At 40.3% G+C, this 21,680-nt stretch overlaps 1 protein-coding gene across 1 annotated transcript in view; it reads right to left on the bottom strand.

Moving 5' to 3' along the window:
- LOC125458215 (teneurin-2-like) overlaps positions 1 to 21,680 on the bottom strand; it is a 2,666,206-nt gene that overhangs the window by 783,474 nt on the left and 1,861,052 nt on the right. Inside the window, exon 13 of the mRNA XM_059650601.1 lies at positions 6,013 to 6,314. Within this exon, the coding sequence (XP_059506584.1) occupies positions 6,013 to 6,238 (226 nt within the window). The 5' untranslated portion in view covers positions 6,239 to 6,314. The remainder of the gene's footprint in view (positions 1 to 6,012; positions 6,315 to 21,680) is intronic.

The following is a 21,680-nucleotide window of genomic DNA, read 5'->3' as shown; positions in this document are numbered from 1 at the left end:
GGGGACAGCTACTACTTTTGGGGTACCCTCCATGAACCAGACAGTTCTGATAAAGGGGGGCACCTTTGACAAAGCCTGCTGGGAGGTTCCCTTGCTTTACATGGCGGTCTTCCAATTTAACTTGTAGCTGTTGGTAAAACACTAGAAGAGATGAAAAGATGCCATTAACTGGCCACTTACAAGACACAATTGGTCTCCAAGAGCCTCCATGCCAGCTGCTTCCAGATTGGCACGGTGGTGGAAGATGTTGGGGATGACACCGTCTCTTCCAACCTGGCCCAAATGGGCTGGAAAATTTCAGTTAAATATCAGAGAAATTTTACTTGTGAATCACAGCTGGGGAGGAAATTGTCATTACAAACTTCACAAAGAAACATGAAAGTTGAACACAAAGGAAAGATTCAAATTGAAGAATGTCAGGTCATGTTACTCTCTTGGGTCTGCACAACGTTTTCCAAGATTGCTGGCCTAATTAGATTGCAGATGGTTTTCCAATTGAAGAATGGTTTAGAAGCATTTTCAAAACAGATATTCAAATCATTTTGCAGAGATCAGACTGTGAGATGAAAATAATAGCCACCTCTTTGATGCTAATTAACGCGGCAATATGGAAGATGGACTGTTCTACATTGCAGCAAGAGGTGGATTTTAAATGTTGCTGTTAGTGGAGACTGCCTCAGAGGAGCTGCACCCATCATTCTTTCACAGTGTGTTCCCAGTCTAGGCCTTGTTATTGGACCAAACAGATAGTAATGCCTATAGTATCCTCATGGGCAAGAAATGGATCCAAAGACTAATGAATTACTCAGTCCAACATTGATCTTCTACTTCCCAGTGGCTTATTGTGAAATCCCCAAGTGTAAGGACCCTACATGAGCTATCTTAGAGAAACTAGGCTCTGTCAAGAGGAGAAGAGAGGCTAGAGAGGGAAAGTATACACTTTACCATTAAATGGGAGGGCAGAAATGAAAATTAATCTGTCACAATCCAAGTATATCGGAATTATCCACATTGTAGCAATTTATTCAGCATACTCCAAAAGAAATATTGCTCAATCCATACACCCTCCCCTACCTAGCCAAAACGCAGCTATGAACACCACTCACCTGACTACCACCAACTTTGTATTTACACAATCTCTGGGGAAAGGCAAAAATGTAGGAACTATTTAGCAAAAACTCTGGGGGAATTTTTCTCCAACACACTAAGGCAATTAAACAAGCTGCAGGAAGTCACAATGAGCCATGAATCTCACGATTCCTATCTATCCTGCAAACGTAACTTTCAGAACTTGATATGTCCTCATATTTATTTAAGGGATAACTCCAAACACAAGGTTTTCCTATTTTGTTTCTTCTGAAATCCACAAAAAATATATATTGAAAAGGAACAACAAAAGTTATAATCATACATTGATCATCTTATAAAAATCAGACAGCTTGTGCATGAACATATCCATAAAACTTACAAAGTTAGCATTCAGTTTCTGGGCACCAACCATACTAGCTAAGGGGCCTACAGAATGTTTAAGTTTATATCTTGGATTACAGTTTGGGCTTTTTCCAATATATTTGTCTTGTACATGTGAATAAAAGATATTTTTCTGAGCTGACACAATCTCTCTGAATTGAAATTGCACTTAAAAGCAATAAAAATTAAAACAGTAGAGTTTAAAATGCAAAAGAAAGTCCATCAACACAGCCTTTTTCAGAGCATTTTCTTTCACGGCTTAATAATAATAAACAATATCACTCGTAAAGGAGCAGTTTAATTTCTTGCTGAACTTTTAAGTTACACATAGATGACATGAATTTCAGTTTATCCATGCAGTTCAGATCTCTCACTACAACCAAAGCTTAACATCTAGAGCTGTGATTTATGCCCCGAGATGTCTTTTATATTATCACCATTTCTTTGAAATAACTGACAGACACAGTTAACGGATCTTGTATCTCATGCGTAGTGATGTTTAATGTTTAGATGTTGCCATTTTCTGCACATATTTCTCAAAATTATCTGTTTCATTGCCTCCCAATTTGAACGGCTAAAATTTCAAATGAGCTACTATAGTCATGAAACAATTTCTGACTCAATTGACCTTATGAACAATGGCAATATTGAACAAAGACACCGCTTTCAGGCATTTCTTGTTGAATATGATAACTGATTCTAATTGCTTGAAGCCAGTCACACGCTCATCGTATATCAACATTTTCACAGTGGAATTAGCATACAGAACTCCCAAAGGCAGAACTGGCTGAAACCATTAAAGATATGTTTTTACCTGATCTGACATCACATAACTATAGAAATCTCCTACATATGTTCTGTACTTAAGTAAACAAATATTGGGAAGAGGCTGAAACATAACTCAAAAAAATGAAGAAGGGTCCAGGCCCAAAACGTCAGCTTTCCTGCTCCTCTGATGCTGCTGTGTTCATCCAGCTCTACATCTTGATATCTCAAAAAACGTTGTGTTCTGTTTACCACATCTTGCATTATGCAGAAAAATATCACTCAGAGAACCCCACACAAAAGTCAAGTTTTTCCCATTACAAACGTTTCTGAACTTCACAGGGTCCTCAGAACAGCTCTATGCCCACATCTCTTTGAGGGAATGTTGTTCCTGATTCCATTCCTACAGTCTACGATTTTCAACAATAGCATTTTAGGCTCTGAGCTAGATTGGATTGAGGCCCCACAACCTGCACCCTTAACCCGGCCAACTTCTTGGAGGAATAGACATGTTCTGGTCCTTCACTAATTTTATGGAGTCAGGCTAGCTCTTTAAAGTGTTGTTCACAACAAAGGTGGTGTGAACCATATTCTGGATAACAGAACCGTTGAATGGTGAGTTCAAAATGTATTATGCAGACCCCATAGAAATCTATGGCCCCTCTCCATAACCCATGCCCCTACATACCCCTTCCTCTCTACAACCTCATTTCCTCCATTCCAATCAATGTCATTTCCATGCCCATTTATCTGCTGTCCAAAACCAATGCTCCCTAGAGCTGTTTAAACAGTCTAATGGACTGTATAACATATAATGAGACTGCTTCGCTGCCTATAAACGTTCTTGACTGCAGTGAAAATTTGACTTTTGCAGGAAATTTCAACCAAGAGAGGCTGAGCGATGCAGGTTTCTGGCTCTGGCTTTCGTCCTCAAAGATGAAAATCCAGCCAATGTCCCAAGATTTCCCGGGTATACTGGAATTTTTAAAGCAAGGGCTGTTGCATTGGATTGGGTTGGGGGGAGGAAGCAAGTCAGCAACCCACTCATGACCAAATAGCATCCTGTTAAGCAACTTGAGGTGCTTACCAACAGATTGGGAAGGGGCAGGAGGCTATGTTCAAATCCTAAATCACCTGAGACCCAAATGGTCTGGTGAACTTTCATGAAGAGAGATCAGGTTCACTGCAGTGACATGACTTCTTTCTTTTCATAGAATCCCCACGGTGTGGAAACAGGTCCTTCGGATGAACAAGTCCACACCAACTCTTGGAGCATCCCACCAAGACCCATCCGCTTATAACCCACCGAACCTACACATCCCTGAAGACTATGGGCAATTTAGCATGGCCAATCCACCTACCCTGCACATCTTTGGACTGTGGGAGGATACCAGAGCACCCGGAGGAAATCCACACAGACACGGGCACTTAGGGCATATTTCCTACCGCTGGCCCTCTGCTGGTGTGTCTCTTCTTTTCTGCGAAGCAGCAACTGGTTTCATCATGAATCATGCTGTACTGTTCCAGCTGCTGGCTACTAATTTGGTGCTAAGCTCGCCTCTTGCTCAATTAGGGATTTGTGTTTAAAGGTGCAGCACATGGCTGGGAGCTGGAAATTATCTGGGTGTCAAGATTCCTAATGCTCCTTTGAGAATCCAAACCTGGTCTGCTTGAATCAATTGGGCACAATGGTTATCTCCTAAAGACAGGCTGCAGTTACTCAAGCGGCTCAAGGTTTGTATACATTCAATGGTTGACATTTTTATTTGTCTTCTCATCAAACTGGTGAGACCAATGTCCAGAGAAAAGAAAAATCTGTCTCTTCTAACTCTAAGTCCACAGAACATATACTTGCAAGGTGAAGGTTCCAGGGCCTGATTGGCCCAGTCCTAATGCTTGCTTACTAAGCAAGCATGTACTTTGAGTAAAATTCTGGATTTTTAATTATGTATTATTACCAATAGAAGAGCAAGATATAGCTCTTAAATTATCATCCTCATTCAGGCATCCATCCAACTGGCATGGGCTCTACTTTACCTAAATAATTGAAACCATTCAACAATGGGGAGGACTTGTGCTGTATAGTTTGGCCCACTGTACTCCTGTTAATGGAAAAGAGTTTGAAGAAGCTCACAGGCCTCACGGTTTCAATCTCAATGCTCAACAATTCACTGATATGTCCTGAGCATTTTGGCATTAGAATTTTATACACCCATTTCCCCAACCCCACTGGCTTTGTGTTTTCACATCCAACATCCTTCCTGTTATCCATGAGCTGCTATAACCATAATATGGTACATGGGTTGGCACCAAAGTTGTCAGTGATTAACAGTCAATGATTCTTGTTACCACGTTAATTAACAGGAAAGTGACATCACCGAAGCCTCGATGCGATTGTCCCAGGCAGCTGGATGTGAGTGGAAAGGCCACTATTTATGTCACACATTGTAAAAAGGTGTGAAGCAAGGGAGGAGGTTCATTGTTCAGAGGGAAGGACGTATACCCTATGTGTTAACTCTAACCCTCCAAGATATCTCTCCAAACTTCATTCCTCTTCAGATGGTTTCCAGAATTCTCCTTCTCACCCTCCTCAGCCAGTTCCATGTTACACACCCCTCTTTTGTCTTCAGCACCTTAAAAATGGGAGACTTACCTGGTTCCAGGATCCACTAATGACATGCGTGAACCAGCTGTGAGTCCCAGCAGCCCCCACCAGGTTCTGATTAGCCAGCAGCTCATAAGGGTGGATCTTCTGTTCAGTCAAGTGGAAGTTCCACTCTCAGAGGTAAGCCAACCCCCCTTCTGGGGGACTGAGCAACCTGCCACCTCTATGATATAAAGATCACATAGTAGGTGGATATGAAAATGTTACTGAAAACATTTGCCAGTTATCTGAGGAATCCTTTTGCCTATTGTGTAGTGTAATATTTATTTCAACTCCCTGTCTTTCGAAGATTCTCGTTAAATTTCAGTCTGCTTCACTTGGCTGTTCTATCCAAAAGCTAAGTAGTGCTGCTTAAACCATCTCAGGTTCAACCAGGCAAACACGGTAGATATCTACCTCCAAGAAGTCACAAGGCTAATGCCTGGGAGGATCTCATCAACATAACTCAAGTGCATTTCATGTAAGCAGATATTGAACTCTTAAGGTCTGCAGGGTAAATATCCTCCTCAACATACACTGCTGGCTGACAGCAAAAGAAGCACCGCCATTGACACAGGACTACGATAATACTCACATACTCATCGGAAATCCAATAGCCCTTACTGGAACAGAGTCCATGCCTTACAAACAGACAAACATTTGACCCCTACTGGTTGATCGCAATCATCAGTAACCGCACGCTGGAAACTAACCCAAGTGGTGAGGTTTCAACCTTCTATGAGACATTTGGAGAACCGTCAACTGCCAGAGGACAGGCCAGGATAAGTGTTGCCACTTGCTCCACAAGTGGAAGATGAGGAACAACTCATATCATGACAGTGGACATCCAAGTGAGACTTTCTCCCATAAATGAGACCCCTTCCTTGAGAGCTTCATTCCTGGTTTCCATCATTATCATTCACATTGTGCAAGCTGAAACTTGAAATGGACTGCAAACTTCAACACTAACACTATGATGTTTCCTTGAGCGAGTAAACTAAAAGTCCGGGTATACAATGAATCAAGGATGTTGTGAAAGATGAACTTCTGACAACTGCATAATATTTCGTGTTTCTTAAATATTTAATTTTTCTTCAATTGTAATATCAGAAAGAAAACTCAACCACCTTTACCTTGTCTGGAGAATTCATCTGATTCCCTGTGAACCAACTCTGTGACACGACTCCCATAATGCAGTCTAGCATCATGATCGTATGCTTTCAGAGTTTCAGTTGAGCTGTAAGACTTCTGTGTAGGCACTCTGCACTCTTCGCTGTCCAGCGAGGAACTCGTGTACCGGCACTCCTTCACACACCGGCCTCGTGTCAAGGAACGGTGTCTGCGGTCTTTGACATCCATCCTTCGCAAGGGAATTGTTTGACAGTTGTTACGAAACTGCACTCGTGTATTTGGAAAATTTTAAATTCACAGAAACCTGCAAAAAAAATATAAAGGCAGCTTTGAGCCAACTTGATATCTAGTGTGAGAAAATAGGAAATGATTTATATACAGTGCACATTATAAGCAGACTCTTTACTACATCTGGGACTTAGTATCCTGTATTTGTGAGTCTCAATAGGTTAACACCAGCTGAAAATGCATTCTTTGCTGTTAGGCACCCCATCTTGGTGTCACAGGCTATGTAAGTGTCTTCACTATAACACGGGAATTGATTTATGAGAGCACAGAGAGCTGTGGTGGTGATCTGAATTATTTTCCTAGCTTCTCAGTTGGGTTACAGCACTTGAATAAAGATAGTTTGTCTCCTGATTTCTTAGCACCATTTCCCCTTTGGACATACAGCAAATCATGCAAAATCTAAAATTGTGTAATAAATCACTTCCATAACCCCGTCAGGGTATATATTCTAAAGTGGAGAAGAGTTTTATAAAACACACATTCAGTGAGAGCACTGTATAGATTGAATATAATGTAAAGGGTTAACTATATCTTTACTTGAAGAATAGCAACCGAGCATGTGTGAAAGGAGCTATGTCACTGTGATATCAGATCACATGGAACTGGAGTCTGTGTCCATAAGGCTGCAGAAGCATGTTCTCTCTTCCCAAGCCTTTGAATTGTTTTATTAATAAAGCTTGTTTAAGGTTGTTTATAAGAGCTGAATAAAGCACTTTACAGCATCGGGATGGGAACCGTTTAATGCATGCCTCCTAAATCCCCTCCAAAGGAGCAGTGAATTCTAGTTTTGAATCAGGCCATGGACCAAGATATACTTCCACATAATGGAAGATACTCAACCCACTGTACTGAGAGGCCATCAGAAGGCAATCCAACAGTATTGTTCTTGGAAAACTCACTAAGACTTTTTTTCAGACTTGCAGAGGCTAAGGGCAATTGGCCTGGGAATCCTCTCTGCTGGGAAATGATATTGGAGGAGGGTTAAGGAGTAGAGTGGGGAGAAATGATTGGGTTGAAATAAAATTTGATGAATTCCAAAATTTGCTGGCACTTGTTCCATTGGAACAGGAGATATGTTGGGAATTACCAGTGATACAAAAATGTTTCCATCACAGTCCAATTTAAGTTGCTACAACAAATGGAAGAAGTCCTTTCTGACTTCAATTAGAATATTAATGATTGACTTCTAAATAGGAACAAAAGTATTAAATGCTCAGACTGTATGACGAGCATGATGGCATTATACAAGTGGTACACATTCACTCTTTTTAGAATACTGAAAATGGCAGAACCATGACTAGGTAATGGCAACACTTTTGTTTTCCTTACATTTGCTGTACTGAAAATGAATAATCACTGAATTTTGTTTAGAAGATCTGCAAAAGGGACAAAGTATACCACAAAAAAAGCAATGAGATTGCCAGAAAAAATGTCCAGCCACTTACTATTCCCTATAAATACCACAAGAGCTAAGCAAGATGCAGGGAGACAATTACAAATGTGGAAGGAGAGTGAAGGTAAGCAGGGGGGCAGAAATTGCAGGCAAGAGCAAAAAACAGAGACAAACAGTTTCACAGCTTGAAGCAAACAGCAATGACTGACGTCCAGGCTTGTGACTGCCATAAAGGTTACAGATCCTAGCCTGACGGATTAGCAAATGCTGCCAGAGGCAGTCAGTCCCCATCATTCACTTCAATCACTATTTGCTTTAGACTCGAATTGCAGTTCAGTCAAACAAGGCATGTAAATGGAAAGAACACCTAATAATTCCCCTTCAAACCATGGAAACAAGTAGAGATCTACATATTTATATAAAAATCATTTTCATTATTCCGCATTAAAGGAAACCCATTAAAAATAACTGGAAATCAATGAAAAATCAAGTAATGTTACAGAATATGTGATTCCTTTACTTCCAGTTTGTCACTGTGAAAGATTGAATTTGCAGCTACCCGGGTTTAAAATGCATAGAGTTCTAACAGTCACATGCTCCCACTAGACTGTGATCTCTGAAAAATTACAGGAGCTCCTAGCTGTCAAAGAATTTACAAGTAGGGTGCTGAAGGGCACCTGAGGATCCAGAGAAGGTTACGTTAAAACTGAATAGAAGCCAAGACTCCCTGTGGGAATGACAGCTTCAACAGCCTTTTTGCCAGACCCCTGTGACTGCCAGCAGAACTGTGGTATTTATTAATTTTGCACACATGCCCTTGAAACAGAGGTCAAATTAGGGAGACTGCACTACAGGCAGGTTAGACACCAAAGCCATGGAAAGATACATGTTCAGAAATTATTCACAAGCCAACTGGAATGAACTGCACGTATTGCGTTTCTAATGTTATCCCATGTTAAAATGTAAAAAGCTAGGATTTTAATTGGCATTGGTGTCCCAAATCCTTGGATATCAAATAAAATGCAGTGGCATCAAGACCTGAGTGGCACGTGGTTTACTTCTGAGGTAAATTCAAACCTAGTCTTCCTGTACTGGCTGGGAGATTCTAATCTAATTGAGCTTGGAAAGCCATTTAGATTCTGCGAACAGCACAAAACTGCCCATAAGTCAATGCCAATCGCTGAATTGGCAGTGTTAATTTGAAAAGCAACGCATATTAGTGCAACCATTAAGGAGATGACAGTAGAATGTATCACTTTTCCCCATCCTAAATTTTGTTTCTTATATAACTTCTATCTCTTTCAGATTGCAAAATTGTCAATGCTGTTGTCACTCCCTCTAATTCAACATATGTAGCTCTGCCCTGGCTATAAAGATTGCTGTTGTGGGCTGTGAATAATGAACCTATATCATAAAATCGATAGAATCCTTGCAGTGCAGAAGGAGGCCATTCAGCTTATTGAGTCCACACTGACCATCCGAAGAGCAACACCCCTAAACCCAACACCCCCCACGCTATCCCTACAATGCTGCATTTACCATGGCTAACCCACCTAATCTGCACATCTTTGAACTGTGGGGAGAAACCAGAGCACCTGGAGGAAACTCACACAGACACAGGGAGAATATGCTGAATGAAACTTCAGCATCTCACTGGATTTAACAATGAGGAGGATGTTGATAGACTTTAAGAAGATGTAGGCAAACTGTGGAATGGACGGATGGATGGAAATATGGCTGATATACGTTGCTGCAGTGAAAAGTGAGGTGATGTATTTTGGTAAGGAGAAAGAGGTGAGGTTGCTTAACATAACAGGTGCAATTCTCATGGAAATGCAGAAAGAGAGTATTTTGGGGACACATCTGTACGAATTGGCGAAGGGTCGTAAAGCAAGTTGAGAATATGGTTTAAAAATTACACAAGATGTGAAAAGTCTTCATAAAACTCTAGTTTGGCCTCAACTGATGTACTGTGTCCAATTCTGGGTACTGCACCTGATGAAGAATATAATTTTATAGTCGGTGCAGAAATGTTGTACAATACGGTGAATATTTTTAGTAATGAGGGAAGTCAGTTGCATGGATACATTAGTGAAGTTGGGTCTGTTTTCCTTCAAGAAGTGGTTGAGAAGAGATTTAATGGAGATTTTCAAAATCATCGCAGCTCTAAACAGAATCAATAGAGACAAATGTTCCATGGCTGTGTGTACGTGAAACCAAAAAACACAAATTTGAGATGATTGGCAAAAGAACGAAAAGAAAACCTTCTTTTTATACACCAAGTGGTTATGATCTGTAATGCACTGCCTCAAAGAATGGTACAGACAGATTCATTGGTGGTTTGTAAAATGGAATTGGCCTGTGCTCTTGAAAGAGAAAGAAGCCAGAAGACAATGGGGAAAGGATAGAGACCTGTCTGGCTGCACTGTTCTTCCAAAGTATTGGTAGGGAGTCATTCTATGATTCCACAACTTCCAAGTTCAGTTTCACACAGATTAAATCGATGGTAAAGATTGTCTTGTATTGACAAAGCAATGGTTTGGCTCTAAATAATGCTTTCATAGTCTCAGAATGTCCCAAAGCACTTTACAGCCAATTAAATACATTAAAAGTAGACTCTGATGAAGGGTCTAGGCCCAAAATGTCAACTTTCCTGCTCCTAAGATGCTGCTTGGCCTGCTGTATTCATCCAGCTTAACACCTTGTTATCTCCGGTTCTCCAGCATTTGCAGTTCCTATTATTTCTCAGTGTTATAGCCTAGCAAAGAAAACTGCTAGTTTGTAAGTTCTCACAAACAACAACAAAATACATGACAAGATCAACTCTTTCCAATGCTGTTTAGGGATAAATACTGGCCATGAATCAGAAGAAATTCCAGATAGTGCCATGGGATTTGTTTTAGCCAGCTGAGAATGCCAACAGGGCCTTGTTTTAAAAGCTCATCCAGAAGTGTAGCACGCTTCCTAATCTGATCATTTTAAGCTCTTTAAGTGAAATAATTCTGGACACTTGAATTGCAGTGGCTATATGTCAGCACTATGCAGAGGTGTCAACCGAGATTATATGCTCAGGCATCAAAAGTGAAGATCCTGAATCATCAACATTTTGTGGTCAAGGTTGAGAAATATACCACTGAGCCATGGCTGACACCTGATTTCAGCAACCTCAGTTACCAGCTTCTGTTTAATTGGTGTACAATGATTTCATTTTTCACATTCTTTTGATCTCTCTGATTGAGGCAGCATAGTTTCTGTTGAATAAAGGACTGCTTTGTGTTCTGGACGAGCAATCACTGCCATCAAATTATCCCGACTCCGTACAATTAAACACCTGAAAGGCCACAGGATCAGGAGACTTTAATTCTACCAGACTCAAATCCAGGCCTCAGAGGAGGAATCACACACTGTTGATGAACTACATCATTCAGGTCTGAAGAGCAGCAAATTTATAAACACTCATTAAGAATTTACAGAATTGCTTCTTTATTCTCCTAGAAGTACAACATAGTTAATGTTATGGCACTTTAAGTTAACGTTGTCCACATTTTGTAGCATGAAACAAATAAAAACATTTTCTGAACAAGTGTCCAGACCCAAAACATCAGCTTTCCTGCTCCTCTGATGCTACCTGGCCTGCTGTGTTCGTCCAGCTCTACACCTTGTTATCCTACTAACTCAAAGAACTATGTATCCTGGAACTCAGAAATAAAAACAGAAATTGATTGAAAACTCAGCACGTCTGGCAGCATTTGTGGAGAAAAAGCCGAGTTAACGTTTCAGGTCAGTGACCCTTTTTTGGAACTGTACCGTGTTGTTTACAGCATAAAGTTGCTGATAAACCTACTTCTCTCAGTGATAGGTACCTTGTTTTTAAGACTTAGCTGCTACTACCAAATCTTCTTCTGTTTAGACTTTTTGGAGAATAACACTCGATGGAAGCTGAGTAAGCAGTCCTAAATGATTTAATCTGTCCTGAGCAAGGGTCACTGGACCAGAAACATTAACTCTGTTTTCTGCTCCACAGATGCTGCCAGACCTGCTGAGCTTTTCCAGCAACTTTGTTTTTGTTCCTGATTTATGGCATCCGCAGTTCTTTTTGGTTTTTATCTAAACTATTTAATCTCTTTTATTCTGGTAATGTTCTTCAGTGGACACATGCCTTTGATCTGCTTTTTTTCAAAAGTTAATAAGTGACACGCATTGATGTTCAGCTGGTTACATCAGTGAATAGCTAATACATGTAGGCTAGTTTATATTCTGGGTCTGTTCTGCAGTATTGGCTAAATTAATAGATCTTAGACAAGCTTTATAATTTGTCAAAGTGCCTGCGTTTGTGATAGAAAAATATTTGGCCAAGGTTACTGCTACTGTACTGATCCTTACTCAGCAACAATCGCTCTACTTCTGTTGACATGATTGGACCCGATTATAATGCAGTTAATTAAAAAGGCTACTGACACTCCCAATCTATACTTTCACAGAACCTAGTGCTGTCGGAATTGCCCGGAATGACAACGTTGCCATCTTTCAGATAAGAGGGAAAAATTTGATGAAAATTTTATGCTAATTGAAAAGTTATCAATTAGAAAGATTTAACCACTACCCACTTTTTGCATCAACAGAGGCCATTGGTTGAAATGCAACTGTAAGCTTAACTGTTTATATATTACTAGGGAAATAAGTGCAGGTAACTAAAAGCTATATTTATTTAAAGAACAACATATCAGATTGTAATAGGAATATTGATTTTAATTGGCCTGGAATTTGATATATTCCTCAGCATCTTTAGTTTCATGGGCACTCAATCAGGAATTACAAGCTGGCAGGAAGGTAAGGAAAAGTGAAGAATGCGAATAAAAAGCGAAGCTCTAAGGGGCAAAAATGTAAGGAATGTGTGGTCTGGACTTCAATTACTCAGTACTGTTATCAAAGGCATTTAATGAAAGCTGTCAGGGGGATTATAATTAATTTCACACTCGCTGTATTTAAAAGAGAAAATTTACTCAACAAAATATGAAATGAGTTTCAAACTATCACAGTAAAGCAGAATGTGACATCTTATATGCCACATCAAGGATTGACCTGAATGGCTTTTGGGATATGCCCTGAGAGATGGGAACTGTGGAATTACTAGAGCTAACTTTTTGAGAATTCAGGATGTAACTAAACTGTAAAATTTGGGATTTGCCTTCTCATCTGCAGTACAACCAGATCAAAAATCTCCAGGAAAAGAAGCAAGCGATTTATTTTGGGTCAGGGAAATTTTATGCTCTTTCTCTCCTTTAGTTAATTATTCCACTGAGTTACAATCGACACTTTATATTAGACTTGCAATAAATCTGAAATTAAGTCTAATTCTAAGAATGCATTCAACAAAATTTTAAAATGTTGACATTACAACTACATAACAGATAAAATAAAGGGGTTTAACCCAACCTGTTAGCATGTCCTTCAGCATGCTGATGCTGAAGATTAAGATAATGTGGAGAAAGTTGTTTGAAGGAGATGTAAAAAGTCACCTTTCTAAATTTGCTTTTTTCCTTGGAAAAAAGGTACATGAAAATTCAAGGTAACTGAGCCCACTTTTCTTTAACCTTCATGGATGAATGTCCATTACAATTTTATTTGCAGAAGTTAAGTTTTGAAAATGATTTTGTGGGCTACTTCCATACTTCCTAAAGGAAAAGAAGGAAGTTTCCACTTGATGTAGCATTCCAGAGTTTCCCCATTTAATGTCAATGAAGTTGACTCACCAACATTCATTGTTTTATTTTTGTTTTTGCAGTTCCTTTGAATAGCTGACTGATTGACTTACCTGAATCAGAAGCAGCTTTACTAGTACATACAGATTAGCAAGGTTCTGCATTATATACCTGCGGTGAGTTTACAGACCTCAACTGGAACTACAGCAAGAGTATCATAATTAATCTCAATGTGAAGAACTCACACAAAAAGGAGATGATGGGGGTTGAAAATTGTAAATGTCATAATCTCAATCCCAACGCAGCCATTTTGCGGGTTTTAAAGAGATTAGGACAAAGTGCTGACAGCCAACATGCTAGCACAAGGTGGACTGGCATTTGAATGTTTTAATCAGTTTGCCAGCTCTGGAGTTAACCTGCTGTATGTGCTTTGCAGTGGCCTTGGGAAATTCAGCAGTTGAACTGAGGCAAGGATAACGTCACCGGGAATCAAGAGGATCGGTTCTGCTTCCCACAGCACAAACGACCATAAGACCATAAGACAAAGGAGCTGAATTAGGCTGTTCAGCCCTTCAAGTCAGCTTTACCAATCAATGAGAAATTGGCTGTTCTAGTAATTATCAATTCCGCTTTCCTGCCTTCTCTTCATACGTTTTGAATCTCTTGTCGATTATAAATCTATCTTGTGATAGTTACTGTATTTATTTACTCTCCTCCTTTTGGCCCTTGATTATTTAATAATTTGAATTTTCTCTGTGTCCTTCAGTGTGAAGAGAGAGGTAAAGTATTTATTCAACTCTGCATTATTCTTTCACCAACTTCATTCTCTAATTCACTTTGGCCTCTCTCTTCATTTTGCATATATTTAAGGAAGTTCTTGTTGTCTGTCTTAATATTTCTTTCAAGTTTGTCCTCAAAGTTTTCTTCTCCATTTTTTTTATTCCCTCACACAAGCTCCAGTTCCCCTGTATACAAAGGTCTTTGAGTTGGGCAACAGGTTTCTTCATGATATCACACATACCCCACTCTGCTTCACAATACATTAACCCCCATCTTAGATAATAGGAACTGCAGGTGCTGGAGAATCGGAGACAACAAGGTGTAGAGCTGGATGAACACAGCAGACCAAGCAGCGTCTTAGGAGCAGGAAAGCTGACATTTTGGGCCAAGACGCCAAAACGTCAGCTTTCCTGCTCCTAACATGCTGCTTGGCCTGCTGTGTTCAATCAGCTCTACACCTTGTTATCTCAGAACCCCACCTTATCTCATGTTTGAATAACTTGCCCTGCAGGATCATGGACTGGACATCTTGGATATAACTAGTCATGTGTCATCTTTCAAAGGACTCACACATGACTGGAAGCCAAGCCTGTCAATGAGGTTGATAAACAGGCAAGGAAGAATTCAGAATGATAAAACATCCAATGTCGAAAGCGAATTCCATCTGATATTCCAACGACTTTATAAGTCATTTCAGTTAATAGGCTATTGCTTCTTGTCGAAATTCAGTTCAGGCTACCACATCTGAAAAGGCATTGGAGCAAATTCAAATAACTTTCAAAAGGAATTTTATTTTTTACCCCATTCATGGGATGTGGGTGTTGCTGGCCCAGAGTTAAGAGTTAGGAAATGACATTTAATAAAGGAGATTAGTGAACCAGATGAATTTTTCAGACAATCGGCAACAGTTTCATGATCATTGTTAGATTCTTAATTCCAGACTTTTTTATAATCCAATCCAATTCTACAATGTTCCACATCAGGATTTGCACCCAGGTCCCAAAAACATTACATAGGTCTCCGGATTAACAGTCTCGCAATAATTACACAAAGCCATTGCCTCACTATTGTTAGAAAGGGGAGATCTGCAGAGGAGCAGAGAAGGTAGTACAGGATTAATTTAATAGCTTCATCAAAGAGCAAGCACACGCAACATGAGCTAAATGGCCTTCTATGTTTGCAATATTTTATCAAGGTAAGGGTTACTATCTGTCTGTGCAGACTTCATTTTATCCAAAACGCTGAGGGCACCTCACTGTGTAACTTTCTTTGTTTCATTTTTATGCAACAGGGTACATGGTACTCTGTTTGTGCAGAGTTCCCGTTTATTTAGCAGGTTAAAGTAACGGCTGACTCGGACCCTCAATCTGTCACTCTGCATTGACTAAAATTCAAGCAACCATCCTGCTTTAATCAAGCTTTGTCGAACCCCGTAATTGGTGGCCTCAAGTGCACTAGTCAGATTTCAAACTGACACTACAAATGGCATATGCCTTTGTATAAAACTGAGCTGGACTGCGACAGCCATCCCAAACCTATCGCTTACTCTTACCTCAAGTGGCAATGATCACATCCTGATAGAAAAATCACCACAAGCCAAAAATGTACTTTATTCTTAGAGTTGGGAACAGCAAATTGGATGCCACACAATTCTAATGGTTCGTGGCGAGCCTCTCCAATTGGTTTGCAGTGTGCCACTGTGAACTTCCATCTGATGTTGTCAGAGGTATACATGCAAAATATTTAATAGCCTCAGTGTTCTAGAGACAAAAGTAACAGAGATTGAGTCAACCTCACATAAACTGTGCAATATAAGGCAAGAGCTGTTCTGCTCTGTGAAACTTACATTTCCATTCCTCATTAGTTAACATTCCTCTTGAACAGTGAATCTTTGTTGCGTATCGTGTTCACACATTATTTAAGGGCCCCTCTCAACCTGCTGCAGAGGACTTTTTGTCAGCCTCGTAGACACTGCCTGTCAGACAGATGACAAGTTTTCCATACAGCTGCTGCACCTAATTGGCCCTTTTCACCTCACTTTGAGAAATAATTTTAAGGAACCTCAGGTTGTTCTTCACTGCAAGGACAGTCTTCTCAGTGTCAGTACAATTTATTTGACTGGATCATTTGCATTGTTTTCATTTGGTCAAATAAGGTCTAGGTATTAAATCTTCAATTACACCATCGAATCCTCCTTTCTCAATGTGCATCAGAAAGATTTTTTAAAGTCTGAATTTTACGGCAACAAACAATTTGATGCAACAATACTCTTTTTCCTTGATTTTAAAATTCTCATCCTGATTTGCTAACCCATCTTAGCCTTGCTCGTTCCTAACTCTGCAACTATAGTACTTTTCCAGGTGACCACTTTGGATTTCTGTGATGTTTGCCCAACTCTACAAATATGTGCTCCTGGATAAAAGCTGTTTGAGGAGGTTTCCTACCGCCAATCTTCCCTTATTTTCGCTCTTTCAGGCCTATCATGTGCAGAGATAGAGAATACATACCATAAAGAAGTTGCAAACAAGACACTGTTCTTGGATAACGAGAAGGCTTAGTGCATGATTGTAAGAAGTATAACATAAAAAACTTAAGAAATTGGAGCAGGAGTGGGCCATCTGGCCCTTCCAGCCTACTCTACCATTCAGTAAGATCATGGCTGATTTTGTTGTGAACTCAGCTCCACTTACTCACCCGCTCACCATACCTTTAATTCATTTACTGTTCCCAAATCTATCTATCTGGGCCTTAAAAACATTTGTATAGGTAGCTTCAACTGCTTCAATGGGCAGGGAATTCCACAGATTCATATACCCTGTTGGTGAAGAAGTTCCTGATCAACTCAATCCTAAACCGGCTCCCTGTTATTTTGAGGCAATGCCCCCTGGTTCTAGTTTCACCTGCCAGTGAAAACAACCCCCCTGCTTCTATCTTATCTATTCCCTTCATAATTTTACATGTTTCTATACGACCCCCTTATTCTTATAAATTCAAATGAGTATAGTCTTAGTCTATTCACTTTCTCCTCATAAGCCTTCCCTCTCAACCCTGGAATCAACCTCGTGAACCACCTCTGCACTCCTTCTCGTGCCAGTGCAGCCTTTCTCAAGTAAGGAGACCAAAACTGTACGCAGTACTACAGACTACTAAATTAGGCAAGGGGTAATTACTGAGATTTTGGGAAACAGTTACAGATACATCTGCTGCATCTAAAAGCAAGAATGGAACTCCTTTTCAGCACTGAAAAATTGTATGTGAAAGCAGAGAATGGATGCAGCTGATGTGACATAAAGATTACTTCTTCGGAACAATGAAGTGATTCAATATTGACCTCTCCCATCTTCAAACTGGAGGATCTCACCACTCTGCTATTTCTGGGATTTTGCGCATTCCCAATCTTCTTCACTTCACAAGTGGTTGCTATGCCTTCAACTAACAGTGCCCTGAGCTTTGGAATTCCCTTGTCAAACAGTCACAGCTCCTCTAAGATGTTCCTTAAAACCTATCTTTTTAACTAGGCATTTAAGTCTCCTGCCCTATTGTCTCCTTTTGTGGTTCAATGCCAAATTTTGTTTGATAAAGCAGCCTCTGTTGCTTTTGGCAGTTTTATTACAATGAGCTGTTTTTATGAAATATTGCTGGAGAGTTCATTGAAGGTTAGAAAATTCTCAGACAGCATGCATGACAGCAAGTGAACAAACTTGAACTTCTAGAGATAAGAGCAGTTCTGGCCAACACTAGGACACTGACCTTTATGGATGTATATATTCCGATTTTTAGTGTAGCCTCTCCGTTGCAAGTTGATGCAGTAGATCTTAAAGTCAAATAGCCTAGCCCTGCACATTGCACAAAATTAGATATATGTACTTCATTTTTACATCAATGGCACATGATATGCAAATAATGAGGAACTTTCTCCACACACTGCATTGGCAGAATCCTCCGAGCCTTTGAGCAGTGTGAGTAAGGATGAGAAATTCAGGAGAATACGGTGAGAATGAAAACAATGAGATTCATAATGTCAAGAAAGAAAGTCTGCTTTTTACCTGAACATTTCATCGGCTAGATGAAAATCTAACAAATACTTCTGAGCAGTTTGTGATTCTCTGAGGCACAAGTGAAAAACTAGACGGTGTCAGTTCCCAACTTGAAAGGCTGAGCAGTTACCTGGTAGATGCACATCACCGGGTACCTCTCTGTGCCTCCATGTTCATCTTCATCCATCAACATCTCATGGCCTGCTTCTTAGCCAGTGACCATCTCTGCCCTTCATCCTCCAAAATCAGTACTGGCAAAACACAAGCCTTATTGTCATATTGACAATCTTGGACAAATTCACTAAACACCTCACTGCTACACCTGGGAACTCGCCAACTCTTTAGCTTGATTACTCTGTGCACAGGAATATACAGTTATGTACAGGATGCAACTCTGTTAGCTTGCCTTCTTAGCACCCACTCACTTTGGACTTGGATGCTCACAGCATTTCTGCCTTGGCTAGACTTTTAGTACATCGTCGCTTCATAGTTAACTTATTGCCTGACAGCATCTCTGCCTTGCTACGCTTTTCAGCAAAGACTGAAAATCAGGCAGCACGTCATGGTTGCCAACTACACAGTCAAGGAGATAAACATGTTGCTGTACAGCACTGTCCAACATCAATGTTAAACCTACAACATGTACCTGCAGATCCATGACAAACACATTGAATTTGCTTTAAGCAAATGGCCATGTCTGAAAGACACAGGGAAGTAGCTCTCAGGGAATGGGGAACAATGGTCAGTCGAGGGTGCCACCACATTCAGTCAAGGGCATTATGTGATCTCAGTCTGGGCTTTGGTCTTGATCAGTCATGTGGGTTTAGGCAATGTACAGGAACAGGAGTTATCAAGAGGCAGTCCATGCTATACTGGGGAAAATGAGAAATTCAAATGTGGTGATTGGAGATGTTGTGCTGCATTGCAGAGGCGATGATGACTGTGAAGGTGGGTAACTTCAAATATAAGGGTGACACTTCTTACAATATGGGAGGGGACAGGGTTTTGCAAATCAGCACCACCCCAGCAAAAAGAGGAATTGGATGAGATATTAGTTGGTGAAACAGCTGTTAGTGGTGATTTAAGAGCAGAAAAGGCAGTAAGATTTCTCCAGTGAAATAAAGTAGGAAACACAAAGGGCAAGAAGGATTTGTAGTTTGGGGGGATGGAGTGGGCGAAAGCCATTACGTGAAAGTGCTACATGTGATACAGAGTGTGATAGACCATAGCCTTCATTGGAGGTCGATGTATTAGCAGAGTTGGAGTGAATGTGGGGTACTAGAGAGAAGATGGTGGTACTTACCCTCGCAAAGCTCATTTCTACATTGCTGGGCATTTCTTCTCATTGAATATACCTCACTGGCCCAGATGGCTATCTCAGGCTGATACAGTCTGGCGTCACAGGGAAAGAGGACAGCCTTGCTCTCTATCATATTGTCCAGCAGGAGTATCCAGGTCTTGTCAATAAACTGGGGAGCCAAGTTCCCTTTCTCAGCCAGCTCCTTCGCAACTGGGGTCTAGCAACAGGTTTAATATGGCAGTTCCTGGATTGCAGTGTTAGAGATGTAGTGCAGCTAGGCGTTAAATATGGTGATGGCAGCATCAGAGGCGAATGGTTCCGGCAGCAGCAAATATTTCAGACTCTGCGACCACAGTTTAATGAGAAAGGCACTGTGGAGCCAGGATGTTTAATCAACGAGCTAAGCAGTTGAAGACTGAGTAAGAAAAGTCAGCATAGCCCACGGAATGAAAAACCTCCATGAATCTTCCCAAAAATTACACATCCAAAGTTTGGAAAGATTCAGCCTTATGCTTCAACAGGAAGAATTTGACAGATACAGAAAAAGCTTTCCCAAACAGGTCAGGAGTGGTAGCAATTATGCAAAACATATTAAATACTCACAGCTACCAAACTCAATCGCTCAATGCTGCAGGTAGTATGGCATGCACCAGTTGTTTTTTCCTGTTTCTTGCAGGTATTCGAGCTTATAAAATAGAATTGGTCAATTTCTCAAGGGTGTGTGAGTCTCAGCATCAGACAATTACCCCTGCTTGACTGAATGAGTAATACTGAAGGTTTTGTATTCATCAATGCCAACTTCAGCACAGATACTCAGTAAACTGGGTAAGCTGTAGAGAAGTCAGTGCTTGACAGCGTGACAAGTACTGTCGGTGATGGAGTGCACTGATACTCCATTATTTGATGGTACAGCAGTTATTGAAATCATACATCTCCCGTACCAGACATACACACAAAATAAATAGAGAACCTGCATTTATAACAGAACCTTTCACGACCTCAGGACGTCACAATGCACTTTACAGGCAACAAAGTATTTTTGAAGTGCAGTCACTTTTATAACGTAGGAAATGTGTTATCCAATTTGTACACAGTAACGTCCCATGAACTGCAATGTGTTGGTGACCAGATCATCTGATTTTAGGTTGCTGGTTTAAGGATAAATTTTTGCCAGAATGCTAGAAAGAATGCTTCTCTGTGTGCGTTACTGCATAAAACAGGCCTCTTACAAATGTACGTTAGCATCTCCTTTCAAAAAGGAATGGGAGACTCTCACCAAACCTTCACCCTCTGCCACTGTGAAGTCTGTTTATACAGAAATGCACACCATGCATTGATGGGGTAATTGCCTCAGAACATTAAAAATAGATATACAAATCCTTCTGCTATGAACAATGTCAAATTTGCACAATGACTAAAGGATGTTTGTGATTGTCAAAGCTAATACGCTGCCACACAAGTAATAAATCAATCTCAGGTGGCTGCTGAGTACATAGACCAATTTACAGCACATTGACACCTTACTGGGTAGCCTGAGGACAGGAAGAGCTTTTTCTTGTGCCTGCCCACTGGGTCATAGCTGAACTCCCTGCTGTCTGAGGCAGACTCTACACTGCTGGGCTGTTGTGTCTTGTGCAGGAAAGCCACTAGGGTGGGATTAATTTACTATCGACTTGTGCTGTCAACTAGCCAGGACTCCTGAAGTGCCCCATTATCTAAAGGCTGTCTTAGGGAGAAGCTAACATGCTAAAAATACTGGCTGCATAATGATTGTTAAATGAGAAGAATGCCTCCAAGGAAATCAGAAATAAAATAACTCACTGCATGACTGGAAATAGCATACCTGAGATATTCCAAAACCTATTAAAAAAATCCACATTCCCATTTTTTTTCTCAAGATATTTCACTTTTAGCTCATCAGCCTAATTAAACGACAACAGATTTTTGCCTATAAATAATTAGTCTAACACTCCCTGTAGAATTTACAATTTTATTATTTTTGATTAAGCGGGATTTTAGGCTCATAATGGAGTAGCTGATTGGGTGTCAGTCAGCATGATTTATGACTTGGTTTGGTCACTGCTTAGTACATCTCACCTACAGTTTAAAAAGTATCAAAATGTATGCATGGTAATATGATAGTATTCACTTACACTATGCCCCAGAAAGG

Source organism: Stegostoma tigrinum, chromosome 13, assembly GCF_030684315.1.
Source record: "Stegostoma tigrinum isolate sSteTig4 chromosome 13, sSteTig4.hap1, whole genome shotgun sequence".
Classification (NCBI taxonomy): Eukaryota; Metazoa; Chordata; class Chondrichthyes; order Orectolobiformes; family Stegostomatidae; genus Stegostoma; species Stegostoma tigrinum.
The sequence above is the reverse complement of the archived record's forward strand: the minus strand, read 5'-3'. Positions and strand labels throughout refer to the sequence as shown.